We start from the raw sequence: 27,872 nt of genomic DNA, 5'->3' as shown, positions 1-27,872 counted from the left end.
TCACATGGTTTTTCTCACTGTATCACTCAGTGCTGGCCAGTCAGCAGGATCTGAGGGGACTGCAATGTTGGACTCAGATGGGCCTGGGCAGTCAGCAGGATCTGAGGGGACTGCAATGTTGGACTCAGATGGGCCTGGGCAGTCAGCCGGATCTGAAGGGACTGCAATGGTGGACTCAGATGGGCCTGGGCAGTCAGCAGGATCTGAGGGGGCTGCAATGGTGGACTCACATACTGTGCTCGTTATTCCTTCACCTGCAGGCAGGCAATCCAAACATGCAAAGAAGTTATTCATGCTTCAGTTTTCATTATTTATCATAATAATAACAATAATAATAATGACAAAAAGTAGTGTATTAACGATTACACAGAGACCATAAATGTGTGGCAAAACTTACATTCTTCAGAGTGTGATGTACATGGGAGATCAGATGTTCCTTCTCCAGCAACTGGGGGCTTTTTGAGGTATTTCTCAAGTGCAGCTGGAAAATTATAGGGTAGATATTAGCACATTACAAGCAAAAACATGTATATACAGTCAGGCAAAAATAACTGCTGCAATCTGCCTCAGCTGTATGCAAGTTCACAACTGGCCTATATAAAAGTTAGGTCTGGACTTTGAATCAGGGGGTAGCAAGTTCGAGTCCCACTGCAGTCAGCATGTCGTTGTGTCCCTGGGCAAGACACTTCACCCCAAATTGCTCCAGTAGGGATTGTCCACAATACTGAATGTATGTAAGTCGCTTTGGATAAAAGCGTCTAACAAATTACATGTAATGTAAATAATAACACATGCCCATATTGGTTGGTCAGCCTCACTTTATACAAAGGAGCAGTTATCCAGATAGCTTTCTTCTGGCTAACATTCACATTATTTCGTTACAGAAGCATATAAAACAAAGCATTGCACAATAATTAGACATTAAAAAGAGCAGAAAATAAACAAATTCTAAAATATAATAGAAAATAAACAGAAAAATAAATATATATATATATAGGCCTACACACAAGTTGACCGTGAAAATAAACTATCTGACCAATTAAACACTATTGGAGGATCAATTTACAGCTATCACAATAGAAAAGTAGTATATTATTTACAAAAAGATTATATAAGAATAATAACACATAAATAAAAACTTTAAATCATTTGTATTTATCATTCTGTATCAGAGGCTCGCGGCTAGCATGGCATCAAAGCTGTATCATGGGCAGGCTACCTCCTTAGCTAGCTAGCTAAACTAAAATCAAATGTCTAACGGTACAGTACATACAGATGAAGCACTCCAGATCAGACTCAGGTGGGTGTGTCCCAGTCAAAAGCCCAGCGGATGCCAGCGGCTGGGGGTGTTGCCAAATTGCTAGAGGGCGTTGCCCAATTTCCCGATTTGTTCAATTACAGGATTTAACCATGAGATGGCGCTTCATTCACAAAATACACAAAGACAACTGGGTGTTGATGAACTTAGTCTGTTTGCAATGTTTGCAGCTCTGCAGTTGTGTTTGCTGAATACTGTAGCATTTAATCACTTATTTGTTACTGTATGGTTTTCACAAGCTACTATAATGAAAAAACATCAATATTTTAGATCAAATAAAGTATATAGTTTGCTTTATGCAGTATATTTCTTGTAATATTGTTGGGGTGTTTTTACACAGTACAGTAGATTGAAGTAAATCAACTTATACATTAAGATAAGATAAGATGGACCTTTATTAATCCCGTGGGGAAATTCAGTAGTTCATACAGCAACAGGGTGAGAGTGAAAAACAGGACAGCACAGATTCACACAGATTAATAAAATCAAAAATAAGATGAGCTATACAAATAATAATAATGAGAAACTATGAAATAAGAAATGAATAAAACTAAAATATAATTATCATATCATATATTATAATGTATTGTATTATTAAGTAATATCATACATTAACCCCATTATAGCAGATACCACATTGAATGGATGAACACATTTATGCATCAATAATTACAACAGAGTATTTCTAAATACAAGTTGTAAAAATACTTATATGTATTTAATATGAACCCTTTGGAGTCAACCGTCACGCCGGCGTGATCAGATCACATGACCTGTGCCGCATAATAACAACAGTCCGGACAACATTGCCGTGTGTTTCTGTCGAAAGTACTGGCTTGAAACTATATCCCAGTCTTTGTTTCATGCAAAAAGACCCAGTAAACACGGAGAGACGATGATATAAAGTTAATACATTTCAAAAGTATGAAAAATGGAAGCACATATTTGAATATATTCGCCGCATTTGATCATTTTACGAAACGGAAAATACTGGAAACTGTAGATCCTGCTCAACAGGATGTATATGTGTATTTCTGTCTAAAGTACTGGCTTGAAACTATATGCCAGTCTTTGTTTCATGCAAAAAGACCCAATAAACAGACAAAAATAAACACGGACATACGATGATATAAAGTTAATACAGATATATTTCAGAAGTATGAATAATGGAAGCACATATTTTAATATCTTCGCCGTATTTGATAATTTTACGAAACGGAAAAAAATGGAAACTGTAGATTCTGCTCAACAGGATGTATTTACCAGGGAGGGGGTGAGGTAATCAGGTAAACGGAGTGATACGAAACGAGACGAAAAGAGACGAAGAGGGACGGCGGGAACCGAAGAGAGACAGCGGGAAATGAGAGAGACGAAGATATACGAAGACAGGCGGCGGGAGACGAAGAGAGACGGCGGGAGACTGGATTGAAGTAAAGTGACAGACAAACATTGAGAATTTAGATATAGTTAGATAGATTTAGAGTTTTGAAGATTCAACTATGATGAAGAGAACTCTGAACGTGAGTCAAGCTTTAAGCTTGTTTTTTGACATGGAGGAGGAGGAACCTGTGATGTTGCCCTCTGTGTCGTATAAAAACCGATTTTTGTACATAATGTGTATATATATATATTTGTATTATATTTATAATAACACTTTTGCCTTATCAGAATGAAATCCCATGCTACCTCAATCAAACTTTCACATTATCATAGTGACATCCCATGTATATATTTCTAGCTTTTAAATGGTTTCGTTGTGTATGTTTATGTTACCTATATGAAAAATAATATCATTTTCAAAATCTGTTTTTACGTTTTTTTTTGTGATTTTGGGTCCAAAATGTTCATATAGTAGAAGATCACTGGTCTAAACAAAGTCAAAAATCCTACATCCAAACGAAATAAATATAATTAATTATGATGAATACTGTAGCGATCCTGATAGGCTACTCAGGGTGTCACTTAGGCATCCCCCGTCTCTCTGCCAATCATAGAGCTTCACCTTGATGGTGGCTGAGGTGCGGGCCTGTGGTTGGTGGGGAGGGCGGGGAGTTGTGACATAGACAGTGCTATATGGGTATGTGTAGGAGTGTGAGGTGAGTGGAGTGTGCAGTAGAACCCACGAAGTGTACTTGACCTGTTATCATCTGTCTTCAAATACTAGTTATTAAAGCCTAATAACTACAAGCCTGTCTCCGACTCATCTTGGGAACGTTACAATACGTTAAGTCTTGTTTGATATTTCCGGTGGAAATGGTGGACTATCGGACATTCAAAATGCAGCATATTTTCACTCTTACACACATATATTCTCCTTTTACATACATACATTTTCACTCTCACACACATATATTCTCCTTTTACATACATACATTTTCACTCTTACACACGTATATATACTCACACATTCATACATTTTGCTCTCATATTATCATATTTCAATGCACACATTCATATATTGTCACTCACACATTCATGCATTTTGTTCTCATATTCATATAATTTAATGCTCATATTTATACATTTTGCTCTAATGCGAAATCTACTAAAACAAAGTATGTCATGGTAGTGGTCAGCTGTTAAACACAAAAATGTAACTTAAGGGCTGTAAATATAATAAGCCTGTTGTCAATTTTAGACACAGGCTTATTATATGTACAGCCCTTAATAACATTCATTTTCTGGACTCAATGTGTGTCTTGGCCGTTTTCTTTGTTCCAAGCAAACGAGTGCTTTTTGTTTTGAAATCACTTCCGCGAGTTTCGCGGGCCTCCCCCCTCGCTCCACTGACCATTAGACCATTTAGTAAGGTCACAAGCAAAAGGGCAAAAACGCCTCTCAGACGCTCTTCCGTTTACTTTTTTTAATAAAGAAAAACAAATGGTCCGTAGATACACGGACTCATATAGCCTATGTATGTATACTGTAAGGAGAATGTATGTGCGTGAGAGGACCAGTATGAATTACGGCATAGAAATATGCAAACACAAACCTACAGACTGGGGGATGGGAGATCACAGGAGTGGGGTGGGGGGGGGGGGGGGGGGGGGGGGGGGAGCTGTGGAATGCGACCCTTGGGAGAATTCCTCCACACATTCCGATGGCCAATTCGTTTTAAACAAAGAGTTCGCAACACAGGACAGCATAGGCAACATGGGGGGTGGGGGCTGGTGAACGGTCTGGTCAATGTTTGTAAACACAATCCCCAGGATGTGTCCTAATCAGGAGCCGGGGTAAATGAGAGACTGAGGAGCCCCCGAAAAACAGATCCCGAAATAGCTCGTCCTGGTCTCCGCAGCAGATAGGTCTACAGTATGGTGTCTGTTATGTCAGTCATTTTAAATAAAACGTTGAAAACTGAACTTGAAAATGGTTTCCTCTTTTTATTTTATTTATCATTTTCGGGATGGGGAGACGTGTGTGATTAAAAATGTATTTGCAGAAATGTAAAGTGATCTAACTAAGTTCTAATCATATTCTTGACGGGAAGAGCAGTGTAAATGGGTGGCCATATGCATTTGAAAAGCAATATAAATCACACAGTTATTATACAATAGGCTATAAAAGCACCATCGATAACCATTACCTTTATCCAATTCAAACTTTGGACGGGAAAAAAGGAAGGTGTACATGGTTGGGCTATACTGTAGGCCCAGGGGCGGCGGGTGCTGTAGGCTAGGGAAGGCTAAGCCTTCCCAAATATTTGTGTTACTGCATCCTGGTAAAATAAAAATATAATGTCTTTGACATTAGCGCTGCTATGCAGCCACCTGTGCCCTGTACCACGAAGCCAGTTCAACAGACCCTGGATATGCTTGAGTTATCTTAACTAACCCTAACAAACGCGATCTCGCTAAACGGTCCTACGGCGCTGGTTATCAACTCGGTAAATCAAGCCAGGGTTTCTCTCTCCAGCTGAGAACGCGTTCACGTGAAAGGGGCGGGGTTAGCTACATTTGACCAATCACAAACAGGGACAAGTGTACTGACAGCGCAACATCATACTTCATTAATGAAAAGTAAACTAATATTAGACAAATATGAATTTTAAACATCCATGATGACTTAAACATATAATCCAGGATACAAGCCACATAGTTGCACCTGCAAGGAGAATACAGAACAACTCGTTAACAAATAAACTACCGAGTGTTTGAAAACGTACAACAGTTTTATGATACTGCCCCATCTAAAACACGAGGGGATCTGACTTTATTACATTTGAGTTGAGTGTTTCGTCAACTTAATGTGTTGCTTAAAATAATACGTCTGCATACAGTATATGTGACAATGTAACTAAGTGTTGCACGGCCAGATACGGCTCGAGAAGCTGACTCAGATAAGGAAATATTGTGATATCGATGTGAGATCGATGATCTGATTGATGATGTGATGTCAGTGTGATATGAATGATAAGTGCGACACGTCGGCGTCTTCTCTGCATACGGCAGTTTAAACTGCATTTCCTTTTTCCTGTAATATGACTTGATAGATTTAAACTCCGCACACTGAGCTCTGATCGGTCAGCAGGCGGTGCTTTCACTGAGTTGATCTCTTTTCTATAGACGCCGGAGGCGGGCAGCGTAAGATGAAAAAAAAAGTTATTTAGCCTTCCCAAACCTGAGCCTCACGCGCCGCCTATGTTAGGCCTACTGTATACATACAAAGGCCATTCAAGCTAGAGTTCTTCTGGAAATGTTCACATCAGGCACCTTCAAGTTAAACAATACTAAACAATTAACACTGTAGGCCTAAATTATGTGGATTAAACCACATTTATTTCGTTAAAAATAAACGAAATATGATTTCATTTGAATGATTAAATGTCATCAGGCACCTTCAAGTTAAACAATCAGGTGCACACTTTAATGTGCCGCCACAGTAGTAGTACAAATACCCCTTCAATCACATTAGTATGCAAGAAAAGTGACAGGTGGTGTGACAGGTCACACCTCTCCCTACTTATGTTAATGAGCTAAGTCCCGCCTCCCTTTGTTCGTGGTGGATGTCCCACCTAGGTGTGAATTCAAACGTAGGTGTGAGATCCTTTGATGTGAGGGGTGAGGTATCATCACACGTAGGTGTGAAATGCCCCCCTGTGTAGTGCCTTTGTTAGAGATCCTTTTGTGTCATGTGAAAAGCCCGGGGCTAGCGCCTTTGTTGTCTAATTCTTTGATGTGTTGATTAAGTCTCTTTGTGTTGTCTGGCCCCTTGTCCCCTCAGAGTTGTATAATTATGAAGTCTAGTCCTTTGACGGGAGGTGTTATAACACACCGGTGTGACTTCACACTGGTGTGTTATAAGCCTCTGATGTTAATTTAGGAGATGATTAAGTCTCTTTATGCTGTCTGGCCCCCTGCCCCCTCAGAGTTGTATAATTATGAAGTCTAATCTATGAGGTGTTGTAAGCCTCTGATGTTAATTTAGGTGTCTCTTGAAGTGAGGTGAGACTGTCTACCAGCCCCCTCCTAGCCTCTCCCCCCTTCCGGGCTATGACGCAGGCAGATAGTGGGGGGTGGAATTAGAAATATGCGCAAACTAAATAAAAAGACAGCAATTCCATTCACCTTTTCAAAAAAGAAAAATGGCCAAGAGACGCCTCGAATGGGGTTTAATCAGTTAGCTTACCGCATCCGTCCTGAGCGTCAAGAAACGAATGCATCAGCAGCAATGCGGGGGTCTCTGTGCACAAACTTATCTCGCGCCCCCTTTTGGTCATGCGCGTTCATGTGTGTTGGAGGAGGGGCTCTGTGAGGAAGTGACAGACTTTCCCTGGTGTGACTGCAAATTCTCCAAATTATCTAACCCCTACCTTAAAGAACAATTCACACACACACACACACACACACACACACACACACACACACACACACACACACACACACACACACACACACACACACACACACACACACACACACACACACACACACACACACACACACACACACACACACACACACACACACCACACACACACACACACACACACACACACACACACACACACACACACACACACACACACACACACACACACACACACACACACACACACACACACACACACACACACACACACACACACACACACACACACACACCACACACACACACACACACACACACACACACACACACACACACACACACACACACACACACACACACACACACACACACACACACACACACACACACACCACACACACACACACACACACACACACACACACACACACACAACCAGATGTGGGGGGTTGAGATAGCCGGGGTGTAAATGCATATGTTAATTAAGACACTCTCTGTGGAGAAGAGGAGAAGAGAGAAATGAAGTTAGTTTTTAAAAAAGAAATAAACTCAAATTAAATAAAAACAGCCATTATTTTTCACTCACCAAGACATCTAAAACGTTATTATCCTCTCTAGATTTGATTCAGGGTCTGTTTTAAATGGTGTGTGCTGGCTAAGGATGTTTTCTTTTCAAGTTTTTGTGAAACTGTTTAAGAAGTATCTGTTTTGCAAAGAGGTTATTTTCAAAATATCTTATTTAGTTTTTTAGTGATACCTAAGGATATTCTCTTTTAGTTGTATGGATTTGTGAACTAATGTGTAATTACCTTTTATTAACTATAAGAAAAGTCTCTCTGAAGACGGAAATAATAAAACAAATTAAAAACATGATATTGTCTTTTTAATCATTATTTTACACCACTGTAAGGAAACCCCATATGAGGTGGTAATATCAGAACTCTGCTGTATCCATAAAAGAGAAGTTTTCTAAATGTGTTTTCCTATTCACTCCATGGTGGCTGGATATGCATCAACCTCCATCAACAGTCTGAGGGTAAATTTAAATAGTCATTTCTGGGGGGGGGGGGGGGGGCAGAAAGACGCATAGCTAATTACCTGGATAAAAGGACTCATCGATTGGTCAGTTTCTTTTTGAGGGGTGACAAGGCTCTGTTAATTGATGGTCTATATAAGACGACAAAATATTTACAGTTAGAGAAAAACAAGGGATGAATTACCCTGCCATTCCAGCTCAGCGCTTTATTGACCTGGACGCCATCACAAGCCAATGTGGTAAGTACTTATTTTATAATATCATTTATTTATTAAATGTTGTTTATATATATATATATATATATATATATATAAACATATATATATATATATATGTTTATGTATATATATATATATATATATGTTTATATATATATATATATGTTTATATATATATATATATGTTTATATATATGTTTATATATATATATGTTTATATATATATATATATATATATATATATATATAAACAACATTTAATAAATACATGATATTATAAAATAAGTACTTAGATCCTGTGTGCTGGAAATCCTAATGTGTGGGGTCATGGGGTTATTGAAATACTAGGTGAGTTTCTTTTTACTTATTTTTAAACATGTTTTTAAACATGTTTTTAATTAGAAAAGTATAGAGCAATATGGTGTGGATTATAATCAAATCTTTCTGTGTCTCTCAGCTCAGGATACTCTGAGTCAGCTAAGGCCAATAGTATTGGAACGAATATGCTCTGTACTTGGAGCCTACCTTAATTCACCCCCTGTGGAAAGTGAGTATATTTAAACTGATTGTATTTTTATTTTGAAATCAAATAAGGTTTTTATGTGCAAAGTATCCCGAATAACGGTGTTTACTCTTTTGTTTTTAAAGGTGACGAAGTCTATTACATTACATTACATTACATTGTATTTAGCTGACGCTTTTATCCAAAGCGACTTACAATAAGTACATTCGACCAGGAAGACACAACCTTGAAGAAAACAGAATCATATAAGTACATCAGGTTTCATAGAGCCAAACATTTCAAGTGCTACTCAACTGGCTTTAGGTAAGCCAGTCCTTTATTAGTATAAAAGTGCTTCGTTAATAGTTCTAACGCTCGAAGTGGAGTCGAAAGAGATGAGTTTTCAGTTTGCGCCGGAAGATGTGCAAGCTATCTGCCGTCCTGATGCCAATGGGGAGCTCATTCCACCATCTTGGAGCCAGGACAGCAAACCCACGTGTTTTCGCCGATGGGAACTTGGGTCCCCCTCGCAGCGAGGGCGCAACGAGTCGTTTGGCTGATGCAGAGCGTAGTGCACGCGCTGGGGTGTACGGTTTAACCATGTCCTGGATGTAGGAAGGGCCAGATCCATTCGCAGCATGGTAAGCAAGTACCAGTGTCTTGAAGTGGATTCTAGCAGTTACCGGAAGCCAGTGAAGGGAGCGGAGGAGCGGAGTGGTGTGGGAGAATTTAGGAAGGTTGAAGACCAGACGAGCCGCTGCATTCTGGATGAGCTGCAGAGGTCGGATGGCACATGCAGGTAGACCAGCCAGGAGGGAGTTGCAGTAGTCTAGGCGTGAGATGACGAGAGCCTGGACCAGAACCTGAGCCGCTTTCTGAGTCAGCTGGGGACGTATCTTCCTGATGTTGTAAAGCGTGTATCTGCAGCAACGGGTTGTAGCAGCGATGTTTGCAGTGAAGGACAGGCTGTTATCTAGGGTCACACCCAGATTCCTTGCAGTCTGAGTCGGGGAAACAACTGAGGTGCCGATGTTGATTGTCAGGTCAAGAGTTGGACAATCTTTTCCCGGGAGGAAGAGCAGCTCAGTCTTGTCAAGGTTGAGCTTGAGGTGGTGAGCAGACATCCACTGAGAGATGTCAGCTAGACAAGCAGAGATGCGTGCGACGACCTGGGTCTCTGAGCGGGGAAAGGACAGAATTAATTGGGTGTCGTCAGCGTAGCAGTGGTAAGAAAAACCATGCGGGCTAATGACTGATCCGAGCGAGTTTGTGTACAGGGAGAAGAGGAGGGGACCAAGAACAGAGCCCTGAGGGACCCCCGTAGTTAATTGACAAGGGTCGGACTCAGACCCTCTCCAAGTCACCCTGTAGGTACGGTCTTTCAGGTATGAGGTGAGGAGGGAAAGTGCAGAGCCTGAAACTCCAAGTTTTTGGAGAGTGCGAAGGGGGATCTGATGATTCACCGTGTCGAATGCAGCAGACAGGTCCAACAGGATGATGACAGAGGAGAGGGATGCAGTTTTGGCAGTGTGCAGTTCCTCCGTGACAGCAATGAAAGCAGTTTCTGTGGAGTGACCTGCCTTGAAACCAGACTGGTGCAGATCCAGAAGGTTGTTCTGATTGAGATAACAGGAGAGTTGTTTAAAGACAGCGCGTTCAAGTGATTTAGACAGGAACGGGAGGAGAGAGACAGGCCTGTAGTTTATAACATCAGACGGGTTGAGAGTGGGTTTCTTTAGGAGAGGGTTTACTCTTGCCTCCTTGAGACTGTTTGGAAAGTGACCAGAAGTTAGAGAAGTGTTGATGAAATGGGTGAGAAACGGTAGAATATCAGGAGCGATAGTCTGAAGGAGGTTTGAAGGGATAGGGTCCAGAGGACAGGTGGTAGGGCGGGCAGAGGTAATGAGGGTAAGAACCTCACTTGGAGAGAGAGGGGAAAAGGAGGTTAGTGTGTTGGTGGAAGGAGGGTCTGGTGACCCAGCGGTGAGTAAAGGTGAGTCAGAAAAAGAAGAGCGAATATCATCAACCTTTTTTTCAAAGTGGGTAACAAAGTCGCTTGACAGAAGTGAGGAGGGGGGAGGAGCTTTTGGAGGGTCCAAGAGGGTGGAGAAGATGGAAAATAGTTTTTTAGGATTGGAATAGGAAGATTGGATCTTATCTTGAAAGAAAGTGCTTTTTGCCTGAGAGATCGAAGCAGAGAAAGAGGAGAGGAGAGCTTGATAGGTTAGGAGGTCGTCACGGTGTTTGGATTTCCACCATTTCCGCTCTGCTGCCCTAAGGACGGTTCTATTAGCACGCAGTGCATCATTTAGCCAGGGAGCAGGAGGGGACTGACGAGCCTGCCGAGATGTGAGAGGACAGAGCGAGTCCAGAGTGGATGAGAGAGTAGAGAGGAGAGTTTCTGCAGCAGAGTTTGGAGGCAGTAGTTGGAACGAATCAGAGGAAGGGAGGGCTGAGAGCACCGACGAGGCAAAGGTAGAGGGAGAGAGGGAGCGAAGGTTACGGCGGACAAGTGTAGGATGGGAAGAGATTAGTTTGTTATGTTTGGAAAGGGATAGAGAGAATGAAATGAAGAAGTGATCGGATGTGTGGAGCGGGTTTACAGAGAGGTTAGAAGTAGCGCAGTTCCTTGAGAATATGAGATCAAGGACATTGCCAGCTTTATGAGTCGGTGGGGACGGAGACAGTGAGAAAGCAAAGGCGGTTAACAGAGATGTTAGTTCGTCTATCTTCCCCATCTGGAGGTTGAAGTCTCCGAGAAGTACAGCGGGAGGGCCAGTTTCAGGGATGTGTGAGAGGAGATGATCTAATTCCTCCAAGAAGTCCCCCAAGGCGCCTGGCGGACGGTAGAGAACAACAATGGTTAACTGTATAGGATGGGTTACTGTGACGGCATGGAACTCAAAGGTGGAAGGAGTGAAGTTAGGTAGCTTGAAGAGGGAAAAGCTCCATTTGGGAGAGAGCAGGAGACCAGTGCCACCTCCTCTGCCAGTGGGTCTGGGTGTATGGGAGAAGGAATATGCAGTGGAGAGAGCTGCTGGGGTGGATGTGTTGGATGGAGTAATCCAGGTCTCAGTGAGAGCAAGGAAATCCAGAGACTGCAGGGAGGCGTAGCCAGAGATGAAGTCAGCCTTGGGAACAGCTGACTGGCAGTTCCACAGGCCACCTGAAACTAGATGTTGGATCTCAGTGGAGCACGTGGGATAGACGAGAGCAGGCCGGTTATATCGATTACGAGATACACGGGGCCAGTGATAATTGCGAGAAGACACATGAACAGGAATGGAGAAAATACACATGATTATAGCATGAGGGGCTAAACAACAAAATGAAAAAATAAAAACACCAACGATACTTAGCTCAATCAAAGTAGGATTTGCCTCCTCTTTGCCTCCCTCGTGACTCCTGTAGGACTCTAATGTCTTTGTCAGTCTTAGCCTGTCTGACGCTGACGCTCCAGGAAAGTGATACCTAAAATGGACGCCTGATTGCTCAGTTCACACAGCTGTAGGGGCACGCCCCTCTAATTAGTTAACTATCTACAGCTGATGGGCGACAATAGACTGGCCCTGCCTATATTAATAATGCAGGCTTGAGTGCTGAGACCTGTAAAGCAGGTTTCGCCTGAGCAGATCTGAGATTTAAAATCTCTCAAAAGCGATTTAGCCGTTTAAGCTACAGTAACAATTATACAGAGTCGAATAAATGAAACCGAGAAGTCTAATTAAACAAGAATATAACTTACAGTGGTTGCTGCGTCAATAGGTAATGTCGTCACCGGGTCCAGATGCACACTGAGTTCATCAGTTTCTAAATGCGGTATTTAAATGCTTTTTGAGCTAAAAGATGACTGAGTCACGCGGTTCTACTTCACGCAATCAATAGACTGGCCCTGCCTATATTAATAATGCAGGCTTGAGTGCTGAGACCTGTAAAGCAGGTTTCGCCTGAGCAGATCTGAGATTTAAAATCTCTCAAAAGCGATTTAGCCGTTTAAGCTACAGTAACAATTATACAGAGTCGAATAAATGAAACCGAGAAGTCTAATTAAACAAGAATATAACTTACATTGGTTGCTGCGTCAATAGGTAATGTCGTCACCGGGTCCAGATGCACACTGAGTTCATCAGTTTCTAAATGCGGTATTTAAATGCTTTTTGAGCTAAAAGATGACTGAGTCACGCGGTTCTACTTCACGCAATCAATAGACTGGCCCTGCCTATATTAATAATGCAGGCTTGAGTGCTGAGACCTGTAAAGCAGGTTTCGCCTGAGCAGATCTGAGATTTAAAATCTCTCAAAAGCGATTTAGCCGTTTAAGCTACAGTAACAATTATACAGAGTCGAATAAATGAAACCGAGAAGTCTAATTAAACAAGAATATAACTTACATTGGTTGCTGCGTCAATAGGTAATGTCGTCACCGGGTCCAGATGCACACTGAGTTCATCAGTTTCTAAATGCGGTATTTAAATGCTTTTTGAGCTAAAAGATGACTGAGTCACGCGGTTCTACTTCACGCAATCAATAGACTGGCCCTGCCTATATTAATAATTCAGGCTTGAGTGCTGAGACCTGTAAAGCAGGTTTCGCCTGAGCAGATCTGAGATTTAAAATCTCTCAAAAGCGATTTAGCCGTTTAAGCTACAGTAACAATTATACAGAGTCGAATAAATGAAACCGAGAAGTCTAATTAAACAAGAATATAACTTACAGTGGTTGCTGCGTCAATAGGTAATGTCGTCACCGGGTCCAGATGCACACAGACATATAGCACAGACAGAGGCTCTGTGTATCAAAACTTTTTCCCCGAGGAGTTCAGACACAACCCCCCCTTTGAGGTAACCGCAGACCCCTGGGGGCCAGCCGTCGCCCTCCCCCGGGACTCAGATAACCAGACAGACACCCCCCTTTTCAACGCTACCCGCCAGCAGCAGCAGCGGCAACAGCAGCAACAGCAGCAGCCGCCTATATCTGAAACCTTCCTACAAATTCCACCAGAACTGCAGGCCGATTTTGACACTTGCAGTGCCTATCTGGACGACTTTGAGTTACAACCAGACACACTCCTAACGAGTCAGACAGACTCACCCCCTAATCCTCGGGTCGAGGGTGAACCATCAGCACAGAATATTCGAGAGATCCAAGCCGGTATATCACTCGTCACAGACCCCCTCCTGACGAGATATCACCCCGGTAAATTAGTTTTATGGTTATTTTACAAGATGTTTGATAAATGAATAGTGTTAAATGTATAATCATGTGTTTTTCAAAATACTTATCCTTCTTTTTCTCTATCTTTTTTCTGTATAGATCAGTCAAGCTATCAAGGTGACCAACACTGCTGCTACTGCCATCTTTATGGACACACCTACTGAGGGTCTCATGTAAATTGATGCCGATGTAACCGACCGGTATGTTTCTTCAGCTGTGACAAATGTATTTCTGATTTTTGTTTCATAAACGGTCAAACATGGATGATTTAGCAGATAGAGAATTTTCTTTTCTTCAGTCTATAAACGACATAAATGAACTAAGCAGTGATGAGGAATTCGTGTATGGAGATATGTCATTTCCTCAGTGTTCGGACAATATCAATGAGTTAAACGACGAAGAGCTTCCATTCTCATCACAAACCAACTCAAGCCATCCCCCCACCTTAGATAGTGCTTTAGAATGGGTATTGGCATACTATCAAAGTGCTGACACTTACCCAGGTCTCTGGCTTTTAAATCAGCTCGCAGACGGAGTAAGCCATCTGAATGGCGTAAATAGCATAGCTTCAACCATTACAGAAGCACCAGTTTCCAGCGTGCAAAATGACTCAGAATAACTAGTTTGCTCCATGCAAAGTAGCGGACATGTTGATCAGAATGACACCCCGAATGCTGCTGAATCACCGGGCCCCCTGTCACAGCATGGAGGAGGCACTAACCGAAATGCTACACCAAGTGTTTTATCTCGACCTGTATTCCATAACACAGAACTGCGTCAGTCTCTAATCCTACCCCTCATATTAACGACGAAGCAGACTTTACATCCTATTATGGGGTTCTGATGAACAATGTACAGGATATGGTAAATTATGCTTTTTCACAGGCAGAGAGGGAAGATATTGTTCAGATTGAACTCCGGGGAGAGCAGCTTCAAGCTAATGTGTCCCCCATTTTGAATGCTAATGATGATAATCTAGCTGATTTTGAGGAGGCCCTATTCAATGCTGTACAGTCAAATTTGGAGGTAATGGCAGACAGTAACCTCGAGTTAGTAGTGCAAATTGTATAATACCCCCGTGGCGGTACTAAACGATTGGCTAGTAAAATGTTGGACAATGAGATAGTTAAAAAGAAGAGGCGTTTTCTGTACGTGGTACAGAATCCGTCCAACCAGCTGTGTTTTGCTATTAATTTAGCACTGTTGTTACACGACAACCTCACTGATAAAGAAGGTTTTGAGCGCGGTAAAGAGATTCAGAGGATGGTGGGTTTGACAGATCAGACAGCTGTGACATTCAACGACATTGTTAAATTCGAAGACAGCTTAAAATGCAGGATTGTGGTATTTTTCATAGGCGATGAAGATCGTACTCACTGTAAATTCCAGACAGAGGGTCCCAAACGAGACAAAACTGTGTTTTTGTTTCTCTTCAAAAACCACTACTATGGGATTAAAAACTTGAAGGGGTTTTTAGGCTCTGCATTTGTCTGTGAACATTGTTACACAGGTTACAGCTCTCAATGGAGTCATTCCTGTACGGGTCATTGTTATGTCTGTCTTGACCCCTCATGTACTCTGGACGAGTTTAAACCCCTCTTTTGTAAAGACTGTAACAAAACGTGTCGTACGGTTGGCTGTCACTCTCGACATAAAAAACAGACACAAAGATCATCAGACATTGCCAGTAACCGCGATTTACACAAAGTGTGTAGATTGTCAACTTTCCTACTACACTCCCAAGAGTAGTGCAGATAAAACACACAAGTGTGCGGTGAAAAAATGTAAGACATGCAAGGAGAAATTACCCTCTGCTTCTACAGCCGATGGTGAAAAACATCTGTGTTACATCAGAGTGTTGCCCAAAGAGACAGAACACAATGACAACATTGTGTTTTATGATTTTGAAACCATGGCGGGGACAGATGGTGTCCATGTCTCCTTTCTGGTTTGCACAAAAACCCTGGCGGGTGAAATTTGGGTCTCGGAGGGCACCGACTGTGCACTGCAGTTTCTGACACACTTTAGGCGTCCAAAGTTCAAAAATGCAACCTTCATCGCTCACAATGCTAAGGGTTTTGACAGCTATCTAATTATCAATGCAATGTTAGAACAAGGATTAAAACCCTCTTTGATAATGCAGGGAAGTAAAGTGATTTATTTTACTGACCAGGATTTCGGCAAAAGTACATAGACTCCCTGTCTTATCTCTCTATGCGTTTAGCAGCAATGCCAAAAGCTTTGGGATTTGAAGATAAAATCAAGGGATACTTCCCACACAGTTTCAGCTCTAAGGCTAATCTGAGTTATATCGGACCTTACCCCCCAGCACACTGTTATGGGATTGAACGCATGACAACTGATGAAAAAAGTGACTTTTTCACCTGGTATGAGACGGTACGCACGGGTACTTTTGACTTTCAAAAGCAGGCACAGCTTTACTGTAAAAACGATGTGGACATTCTTGCCCAGGGAGCCACTTTATTTCGGAAAGGGTTTCTTGCAGAGACAGGAGTTGATCCTTTTAGTCTTGCGACCATAGCTTCTGCGTGTATGAAAGTTTTTACCACCAACTTTCTATCACCCAAAACCTTGGCAATTCCCCCACCCGATGACTATCGCTATGAAAACAAGATGTACTCTGACGCAGGTGTTCAGTGGCTAGAGTGGATAGCCCAAACAGAAGGTGTATTTATTCAACATGCGTTGAACGAAGGAGAAAAACGAGTGGGACGTTTTGTCGTGGATGGTTTCGCCAAAGTAGCCGGGGGCAAGATTGTCTGGGAATTTCTTGGTTGCTTCTATCACGGGTGTCCATCTTGTTACAAGGGCCATGAGAAAAACCCCTTGACAGGTGGCACATTCGAGCAGCTCCATGCTGCTAGTGAGGAAAAGCTGCATGAGCTACAGTCTAGTCACGGGGCCAAAGTGATCGTTATGCGTGAGCATACATGGGTTGAGATGAAAAAATCCAACCAAGATTTACAGGCTTTCCTCAGGGAATACAAAGCGCCAGAGCCATTGACCCCCCGCGATGCTCTATACGGAGGGAGGACATGTGCTGTAAAGCTGAGGCACACGACAGCGGCAGATGAATTGGTTCATTATTGTGACTTCACCTCACTCTACCCTTTTGTAAACTGTACAGGCTTATATCCCCTTGGACACCCGCAGCTCATATTCCGAGATTTCAAAGACCCTCGCAGTTATTTCGGGTTAATCAAAGCCACAGTAGAACCTCCTAGGGGTCTATACTTTCCTGTCCTGCCCTACCGAACTGCAGCTGGTAAACTGGTGTTCACTCTATGCCGCACATGCGCTGAGCTTAACAACCAACAGGGGCCCTGCATGCATAGCAAAGAGGAAAGAGCATTAACAGGAGTTTGGGTGACCACAGAATTCACCAAAGCCCTGGACATGGGCTACAAGATGACTCAGATCACAGAGGTGTGGCATTTTGAGAAGAAAAGTGACAGCATTTTTGTAGACTATATACACACATTTTTGAAGGGTAAACAAGAAGCATCAGGCTACCCTTCAGAGGCCACAGATGATGAGAGCAGACAAAAGTATGTGGCAGACTATCATGCATAGCAGGGCATCTTGCTGGATGCAGATAAAATCAAATCAAATCCAGCCAAAAGACAAGTGGCAAAACTATGTCAACAGTTTCTGGGGTAAATTTGCCCAGAGAAGCAACCTGACTCAGACTAAGATTGTGACCAAAACAGAAGAATTTCTTAACCTCTTGTTTTCAGCTAAACATAAGGTTAAGTATTTCTCGTTCAGTGGTGCTACGGTGAAAAATGCTACTCTCCCCCCAACAAGGTAGATAACATATTCATTGCAGCATTTACCACTGCGTATGCCAGGCTGAAACTGTACAGTGAATTGGAGAAATTACAGCACAAGGTCTTCTACTATGACACAGACAGTATCATATATGTGACGAGACCGGGTGAGACTCCACTGCCCATGGGGGTTTATCTGGGGGATCTGACAGACGAACTGGGGGGCGACACAATTGCAGAGTTTGTTTCAGCAGGCCCTAAAAGTTATGCCTATCAGACCAAAAATCAGAAAAAGGTGGTGATGCGTGTGAAAGGCATTACACAAACGCACGAATGTTGTGAACGAGTGAACTTTGACAGTCTGACAGATCTGGTGGAAGGCTACGTTCAAAACTCTGAGAGGGGGAGGTGTCTTCAGGCCCCACAACACAACATTGCACGGAATAAAAAGGGCTTCGTTTTGAGAAATGTGTCATTCACCAAAAAGTTCCGAGTTGTGTTTGATAAGAGACGTCTATAGACGGAGGAAATACTTTGCCTTTTGGGTATTGAGACAAAATGTTTTCACCCCGTCAAATTGATTTTGAGCCCCGACTACGAGTTCCTTTTTCTTGTTTAGTCGTGGGCCCCAGTGGGTGCGGAAAAACTTTTTTTGTCAAGAATGTATTGCAAAATTGTATTCATGTAATGGATGTACAGCCTCAAAATATTGTGTGGATTTATACTTCTTTCCAGCCCATGTATGCTGAACTGCAGGAAAATAATAAAAATATAAAGTTCATCAAAGATTTGCCTGAATCAATTCAAGATGAATCTCTATTTCCTCCTGATCAAAGTCATTTGATTATATTGGACGATGTTATATTTCAGGCCTCGGAGCATCCTGAAGTAGTCAGACTTTTCACCCAATACCGTCATCACAGAAATATGAGTGTTATCATGCTTACCCAAAATGTTTTTCATCAGGGGAAAAACAGTCGTACCATTAGTTTGAATACTAATTACATGGTCTTGTTTAAAAACCCCAGAGACAGATTACAGATGAACATACTTGCTCAACAAATACACCCGGGTAATAAATCATTTTTCCTACAAAGTTTTGAAGACGCTACAACGGAACCTCACGGTTATTTAATCGTAGACATGACCCCCAGCTGTCCAGACATCTACAGACTTAGATCGGGAGTACTACCTAATCAGTGGCCAGTTGTTTATGTACCAAAAACGAAAATTTGAAACAGTATGTCGGCCCGTTTAAAAAGAAACATGCCTCTGCTGAAGGCTTTGTGTAACGCAAAGGCTTCGAGGCGCAAGGATATTCTCAAGAACTGCTCCACGGATTTTCTTCAATCACTCTGTGAGCTGTCTCTAAATCTTTTAAAGGGTAACATTCCACTATCAGGCGCTCAGTATAAGAAGCTCAAGAAACAAAAGAAAATTTTCAAACTCTTGGCCGATAAAAAGACCAACTTAAAAACTAAATTCACGGCCTTAAGAAAACAATCTGGAGGTTTTCTTTTACCGCTGCTTGGTGCTGTGATCCCCATATTAGGACAACTTTTAGGAGGGCTCACTCGATCATGAGTCAAAAGATGTTTTTGTTATCACCTCACCAGTTTAATCAGCTCAATCAGACTGGTGTAACTACCCCCCATAGTAAGGAAACAATGAGAAGCACTGCCGAAGATGTTCTGGATGAAAAAATGAGAGCAGTGTTAAACGAAACAGGATTACCCCCTTATGAAAAAATAAGAAAATACAACACCTTGCTACAGAGATATCTCACCTTACTCAAACAAGACGGGAAAGAGGAACGCCATATTACTTTAACTCTACCCGAAGACAGCGGGTTGGTAAAAGGAGAAGAAAAGGATGGCGCGTCCGATGATAAAATAAAGAATGAGGTACTTCATAATATTCCTGCGCGCAGCCGTAAGAATGCCGAGTACATTATGAGTAAATTAATCACTAGTACAGCTGGATGGACACCCGCGGGGGAATTTGTAGAAAAAGGGACAGCTGTCAAAGGATCACACATGTTAGATTTATTTAAACATTTATCCTGTTCGTATAAATCAAATGCCCGGGAACCTAAAGGCTGGCGGGGTTTTTTTAAATAGTCTGAATGAGCTCAACATTCCTTTATCAGCTTTTCAAAACCTGCACGCTCGTGAACAATATCGTATAATCAAAGAGGGCGAGCCAAATGGAGAAAATATACCCCAAAAAAGAAGAAGAAGAAGAAGGATTACTAAATCATCTCCTACGACCCCCCGATGGGGGGTGGCAGGGGGGCCAGACACCACAGAGGGGGGAGAACCTCTGAGTGCCCTGTTTAAGAAGAAAAGGATAAGGCAAGACAGAATATTAAGACCAAGATGGCTACATTTAACCCCTTAAAGTTGTATTATATATTTTATTCTCCTAATAAAAGACAGAGTCAACTGAATTAATTTTGTCTTCAGACCTTTTTTATTTCTACATTTTATAACAATCTTTAAACATTTGTAGAGAACAAACACTGTGATTAAAATGAGTGTCTTTATGACGTCTCTCACACCTTTGGTATTTTTTCACAAAATTCGTTACAGCAGTATCATTTTTTACCACATCATCGTGATACAGAGATAGCACATTTTCGTAAGACAACCCGGACGCTCTTTTGCATAGATAAAAAACACAGTGTTGACCACAGGCTGTAGACATGACATTCTGAAGTTGCCGGTTATGGTATAAAATAGTGTCACACTGTGTTTCTAGAAATTGCAGGATGCTTTTCGGATAATGACTAAAATCGGGGGGAAATCCGAAAGAATCAAAAAAAGTTCCTTCCCCTTCCTCTAAAGTCACTGCTAGCCAGTGTTCTCCGGGCATGTGGGAGGGGTGGGTGTTTACAATCATGTATACAGGGCATCTAAATAATTGTTTTACTCGGGGTAGCTGATCTGAGGCCCACACCCCACCGAAAGAGTCCCCCACCATATGATGCAGGAGACTATCCAATTGGTGATTATTCATGTTTGTAGTCTTCTTAGTAATAATCTACCAACACTTGACGTTTTGAATTAATCTCCAGAATCGAATCAAAACAAGACGATTAAAGTGGTAGTCTGTGGCAGCAGTACTCTGAACCTCATTTCCAGTCTTAAACTACCGCTTGTGATGGGAGATAAGGCATCGGCATCTTCAGCAGCAGTTAAATTAAACACAAACAATGAGTTTCCTTGTTCGAAATCATCTCTGTCAATACTCAGAGGCAAGTCTTTCATGTGTCTCCCTGTAGCAGTGAACATGTTGTAAAACTCTCTGATTGACGACCCCCGGTTAAATTGAGGTTGGAATGCTTTGGCTGGTACTTGTCTGCCGTCCTGACATAGTGCCAGATATTCCATGTCATTATGAATGAAATTAAACGGTGAAAGCTCTCTCCTTCCGGTGAAGGCTTCGTGATTTACCATACCCAATACTATGTACTTTGGCATATTACCCAAAAAGAGATTTTCTTGGTTGCATATTCTAGAATTAACCGGTATACTATAGGTCTTTAGATTCACCCGTGATCGGGGGTAGAGGGCGTTACCTCTCAGCAGAGCCGCAGCATGACCTAAACGCACTGCAGGCGTGATTGTGGCTTTTTTGATAAAAAGTGAAGCCCCCAGTATTTTTATACGGTATGTAGAGTCATTTGCACACATGAGAGTAAAGGCATCGTTAGATCTGGTGAGTTTGATTCTCAAATCTACAGAGTTCAGGAGAAGCCTGTCGCTGAAAAAAATATCCGTGTGTAAAGCACCCATCAAGTGAAGCTCCCGAGATTCTGCTGTGAATGAGGCCCTCTTTACCAGTCCCTTATTTGGTCCATTGGCTATGGCCAGTCCATAGACCCCGCGGTATCTTTATAAAATAAGCCGGCTGTGAACTGAGTTTTTAAAGTAGAATCAGAGTAATTCAATAGCGTTTCAATCAGCTCTGTAAGGATGAGTCGAACTGGATTGAGAAATTAGCCTGTCCCCTAGAATAACGTCGCATTGACTACAAATTGTATTCAGAGGGTAATTAACTAGGGCGACTGGGGCATCCGCTGCCAGATTAGTCCCATCTGCGTTGGTTATTTTGATCCTGAGATGTATCAAGGTGTCATTCATATCCAGGTATTTATCTCCGTCCCCGGGGATAAAAAATTCTATGGGTCCGTCCTCCGTAATGGCAGACAGCGGAAGGACCTCTGTGTAGTGTTTTTCTTCTATAGACAGTTGCGTCATTGGGGCTGAAAATAAATCCAGCTCTGCCATGCTGCATTCAGCAGATTTGTGATGTAAAAGAGCCATATTTAACACGCTAAAATATATCTCTCCCCAGTACGTTCCTTCTCCGAGGGTGTTTTTTCCCTAATGATTTTCTTTTGACTGAGTGCTTTCCTTTTTTAACACCTACCGGAACCCGTTTGCCTGGAGGTCTCTTCCTGGCCCTTCTTGCCAGAACCATCAGACCACCTGCTCCTTCTTGAGATCCGGGGTCTGACTGGCGGCCAAATTTACGGACAGCCTTACTGATAACATCTGATGCAATATTTTTGGCAGCCGATTTCAGATGAGGTTTAGCTATGGCGAACCCTTTTCTCACCAGGGGTGCGACAAAACGAAATAATCTGGAAAATATAGAGCCAATGCCTCGCCCGTACATCACTGGGGCACCATAAAAACCCGGCAGGGATCCTCCCACTTGATTTTCATAGTAACTCACAAAACGTTGGGGGTCTTGATGAATCATTGTTTTGTAAAAGATTGCCCTGATTTTGAGGGTCTGAAATGAAGTTTCACCACACTCTTCCCGTAGGTGAAGTTTACTGGTTTGTTCTGATCGGTTTTTATCTCTATCTGTATATTCTCGATGTGCGTTTTTGTTACCGGTAAGTAATATGCAGGGTTAAAATACTGAGTTACGGTATCGCCGAATGTTCCTCTTATATCTATAGTTCTCAAGAGAGGAGCAAAAGCGTCACCAACCCGCTGGTGACTGACCACATTACTATAGCAGTATAGATGTGTTGAGCCAGCATTTATATCCGCTGGATAGGCTGCTGATTTATCATCAAATTTGAGCCACTGGTCTGGTTGTATTCCAAGCATATAAGCAACGGTTTTTGGAAAGCGGAAACGATATTGGGCCCCTCCTAGAAATTCAATTTTCCTGTGAATTGGACTATAGTACAAAGTGACATCAGAGTCAATTTTTTTGAAGCAGGACTCAAGTTCCTCCATGAGCTGAGTTATGCTACTATAGTAACCAGCTCTAAACATATGAAGCCTTAACTTGCTAGTCGGGGCTATGTCGGGGAGTTTTGCTTTCTTTATCCACTCAAAAAAGGCTGCTTCCGTAGGTAAGTTATACCAGGTGTGTGGGTATGATATTTCTGTCAGGGCTACCTGCCACGAACCATCCAAGTGTAAAGGTTGTGCTAGGTTCACCTGATAACTAGAGCTTGTATTGTTTTGAAATACATCAAGGCTGGCATTGGACGGCAGCGTAATGTAGAACCCTTCATTTATCTCCATGGCTGTAATGAAGGACTGAGCGGCGATTCTGTTTGCTTTTATACATCTTGGATTTCGCCTGCATCAACCCAGCTGTTGAATTTTTCGGGCCAATTATGCCAAGATACAAACATTTGTTTTTTCCCTCTCACCACCCGCCTTTTTAGAATTTTCTCGACTTGAAAAGCCTTGTCCTTGGATATCTGTACTTTTTGTAACTCTTTCTCATAAAAAGTCCCCTTGATCTCTTCTCCATCATAATCTTTGAGTTTGTAAACAGGTGGCTGTCGAGGTAAGCCTTCAGACACCGTAAATAATTTGTCCGTATAACTCTGCTCATATTTTTTATCGAATACTCCTCTCAATTTGGATATCCTTACAAGCTCCCCCTCCTTAAAGTTCATTTTGACAGCAGCTTTTTTACGAAGGCTGGAGGGGTTATATAGATTCCGAAACACTTGAGCCGCATTCTCCTTGGTTACCTGCAGTGGCGTCATTTTAATACTTCGGTGATAACTATTATTGTAACTTTCAAGTAGTTCAGGTAAGACGTCTATATATCTATGAGTGTTTTTAGCTGTAAAATACCTCCACATTTTAGTTTTCAGCGTACGATTAAATCTCTCTATCACACATGCCTTCATATCACTGGCGGTTGCATAATGTTGTATACCTCGTTTCTTCATTAAGTTTTGAAAAACTTTGTTAAAGAATTCTTTCCCCGCGTCTGTTTGTATCTTTTTAGGAATCTCACTGTGTGTTAAAATTGTATCAAAGGCTTGGGTAACCTCAATACCCGTCTTCTTCTTTAATGCCTGAGCATAGGCTTTTTTCGAAAATACATCTACGACTGTTAACAAATAATTAAAACCATCATTATATTCGGACAGCGACTGCATATCACAGAGATCTGCTTGAAATTGCTGCAGCGGCCTGAGTACGAAAACTCTGTTTCTTACAAAATGCACCCGAGCCGGCTTATGTAAAGTATATGCATCCTGCTCAGATAAATATTCTCTGACTTTCTCTACATTTACTTGTTTACCCATTTCATTCTGTACAGCTCTATGGAGTTTATCCACACCTCCTAAACTCCCTGGATTAGAAGGAGTGTAATACAGCCTTTGCATGACACGTTTCTCAGACATGTTCCCTGTTACAGCCCGATGAGGTAATGAGTACAACAGTGTTTCTTACAAAGCATTTTATTGATATGTCACACATGTATAAAAAACATGTTAAAATAAGTAAAATATAAAACATACTTTAACGAAAAAGTATCAAATTTGTTTTTCCTATTGCTGCCAAAAGACCCAAGCTGCTCTTATAGTCTTCAGACGGGTCTCGTCGTTATCTACCATCTGGTCGAAAATCTTCTTCATTTTAGCCTCAAAGAGTCTGGTGTTTCTGAGATTGTGCAGAATCGCCTCGGTAGCTCCAAAGACTCTCCTCTCCGACACATGAAGCTGGCTCTGGTGTAAAGCGTCCCGAATGGCTGGAATGAATAATAATAATAATAATAATATATTAATTTTATATAGCGCTTTTCTGGACCCAAAGACGCTTTACATTTGGGAGGGGGGGTATACAAACAAAAGAAAACAAACAAAAAAAAACAAAAAAAAAAAAACACAACAGAAAAGCAGTCAGGAGGAAGTTGATTAAGAGGGGGGGGGCTTTATAGATAAAGAGTTGAAAAGGTGGGTTTTGAGGCGGGACTGGAACAGGGTGCGGGACTCAGACTCACGGAGGTCTTGGGGGAGTGAGTTCCAGAGAAACGAACTGTGTCTCTTTATCACATCGTCATAATTTATATCCAGAAAGTAATCTTGGGTCGGAAACAAACACTCGTGCTGCCTCTGACTGGGGTGAGCGATTCGACATCCGTTACATGTTTCCTCTCTGTACAGTTGCACGACCCTATCCAGCAGATGAACTACAACAGCTTTTACCGTATTCAGGAACGAAGCTGTCCTTTCACATTCTGTAGCATGAACCTCTGAAACACAAGTATAGCATGGCACATCAACGCCTACTACTGTTGATTCCCCTGGAGACTCGGATGGAGGTTGATGCATATCCAGCCACCCCGTGATATCAATATCAGCCATATAGCTGTCGAGATCTGGTGTCCAGATTGTTGGAGAGGATGGAGGTCCTACAGGCGTTTGCTCCAGGCTGCAGCTCGCGGTGAGAGAGTTGTTTTCTTCGAGATCCATGGTTGCTGCTCACAAAATGTCCTTGAGGTGTTCTCATTTTTAAATGATCTGGCGAGGAAAAGGCGGGGCTTGTTATGTTAAGGGGAGGCGGAGCCCTCTGTAAAAAGTATTTTGCAGTCAAACCAGGGAAAGTCTGTCACTTCCTCACAGAGCCCCTCCTCCAACACACATGAACGCGCATGACCAAAAGGGGGCGCGAGATAAGTTTGTGCACAGAGACCCCCGCATTGCTGCTGATGCATTCGTTTCTTGACGCTCAGGACGGATGCGGTAAGCTGACTGATTAAACCCCATTCGAGGCGTCTCTTGGCCATTTTTCTTTTTTGAAAAGGTGAATGGAATTGCTGTCTTTTTATTTAGTTTGCGCATATTTCTAATTCCACCCCCCACTATCTGCCTGCGTCATAGCCCGGAAGGGGGGAGAGGCTAGGAGGGGGCTGGTAGACAGTCTCACCTCACTTCAAGAGACACCTAAATTAACATCAGAGGCTTACAACACCTCATAGATTAGACTTCATAATTATACAACTCTGAGGGGGCAGGGGGCCAGACAGCATAAAGAGACTTAATCAACTCCTAAATTAACATCAGAGGCTTATAACACACCAGTGTGAAGTCACACCGGTGTGTTATAACACCTCCCGTCAAAGGACTAGACTTCATAATTATACAACTCTGAGGGGACAAGGGGCCAGACAACACAAAGAGACTTAATCAATACATCAAAGAATTAGACAACAAAGGCGCTAGCCCCGGGCTTTTCACATGACACAAAAGGATCTCTAACAAAGGGACTACACAGGGGGGCATTTCACACCTATGTGTGATGATACCTCACCCCTCACATCAAAGGATCTCACACCTACGTGTGAATTCACACCTAGGTGGGACATCCACCACGAAGAAAGGGAGGCGGGACTTAGCTCATTAACATAAGTAGGGAGAGGTGTGACCTGTCACACCACCTGTCACTTTTCTTGCATACTAATGTGATTGAAGGGGCATTTGTACTACTACTCGCCACCTCCGGACTCGGCTTGACTCGGTTTAACAAATGTGTTTAATCGTTTATGTCAGATATGTACTAAGTAGCCTAAATACATTTGTTCCTGCTCAAGATTAGATTCAACTTTATTGTTATTGCACATATTGCAGGTACTGAGACAACGAAATGCAGTTTAGCTTCTAACCAGGGGTGCAACAAGCAGCGAAAAGTAATGTGCACAATACTACAGTAAACAATTAACACAGTAAATTATGTGGATTAAACCACATTTATTTCGTTAAAAATAAACGAAATATGATTTTGTATGAATGATTAAATGTAGGGTGAATTGCCCTAATGTGGGACATTTTTGCATTTCAGACTTTGGGAATATATTGAGATATGAAACCGATACAATAAATCAAAATCCAGTAGGCTACCATTCCGAAATCCCCAGTAATATTAGACACTAATAATACAGTAAACTATTAACACTGTACATATTATTGTTTGCCCGTGGGATTAGGATGATCGGTAGTGAGACCCGTGCTGCATTTTCCTCCGGTCGGATGTGATATAAAAACAAAGCGATTATTTTTGTTGTTGTAAACTCACGTGGATTAAATGTAGTGCCCTAATTTCAACTCGCGAACATATGATACATTAAATGATCGTGAGGAAGATGATTGAAAATCGTTTGTTTGAGCCTGGATGCATTTCCTGATCTAAAAACATAGCGATGGTTTTGTACTTACGCCAACGTGAATTAAACATTATTTTGTTAAATAAAAACATGGGGATGTTTAGTAAATGATTACATGTCTCTTATTTAGCACAGAATATGATCCTATCCGTGACATATGGATCTTAACAAATATCCGCTATATCAGATACCTGTAGATCAGCTGTTTATTTCACATGAGTTCCAGTGTGGCAGCTTTTTAATCACGGCTCCCCCTGGTGGATCCATTATCCATTGCAGCTGGTTTCACTATAATTAAATGTATTTATCAAGGGGGCGTTTCAAGTCCTGCGGGGGGGGTTTTCCTTTTCAGCAGGGGCCCACCCCGTGCCGATCACGGACCCGCACGGGTAGGCGTCTGAAATGGAGCGCTTCATCTGTACTACATACTGACTTTTTTCTTTTTTACACAAGCCGACGTACCTCTGTCTTTGACTTTCGATTCCTCCTGTTCTTTTTTCCGTTTCCTTCCCGTTGCCCCTGAAGGCTTGGACCTTTTCAT

The 27,872-nt window shown here is 42.1% G+C and overlaps 1 protein-coding gene and 1 long non-coding RNA gene across 2 annotated transcripts; one reads left to right on the top strand and one right to left on the bottom strand.

Moving 5' to 3' along the window:
* LOC117539921 lies at positions 1 to 27,872 on the bottom strand. The gene is made up of 3 exons (XM_034206279.1): positions 27,794 to 27,872; positions 398 to 481; positions 1 to 254 (listed from the first exon to the last, which is right to left on the bottom strand). The coding sequence occupies exons 1-3, from the start codon at positions 27,870 to 27,872 to the stop codon at positions 1 to 3; spliced, it is 417 nt and encodes a 138-aa protein (XP_034062170.1).
* Positions 13,974 to 14,361, top strand: LOC117539680. Its single transcript, XR_004568053.1, has 2 exons — positions 13,974 to 14,081; positions 14,199 to 14,361. It is a non-coding gene; the product is annotated as an uncharacterized LOC117539680 (long non-coding RNA).

This window comes from Gymnodraco acuticeps, unplaced genomic scaffold, assembly GCF_902827175.1.
Source record: "Gymnodraco acuticeps unplaced genomic scaffold, fGymAcu1.1, whole genome shotgun sequence".
NCBI lineage: Eukaryota > Metazoa > Chordata > Actinopteri > Perciformes > Bathydraconidae > Gymnodraco > Gymnodraco acuticeps.
Note: the sequence above shows the minus strand (reverse complement) of the source record. Positions and strands in the feature narration are given on the sequence as shown.

Excerpts from the sequence above, each read along its gene's own strand:
- LOC117539921 (XM_034206279.1), bottom strand. The coding sequence starts at position 27,872 with ATGAAAAGGTCCAAGCCTTCAGGGGCAACGGGAAGGAAACGGAAAAAA. Across the intron at positions 482-27,793 it reads ATCGAAAGTCAAAGACAGAG|CTGCACTTGAGAAATACCTC; the intron begins GTACGTCGGCTT and ends ATAATTTTCCAG. Across the intron at positions 255-397 it reads TACATCACACTCTGAAGAAT|GTGAAGGAATAACGAGCACA; the intron begins GTAAGTTTTGCC and ends GCCTGCCTGCAG.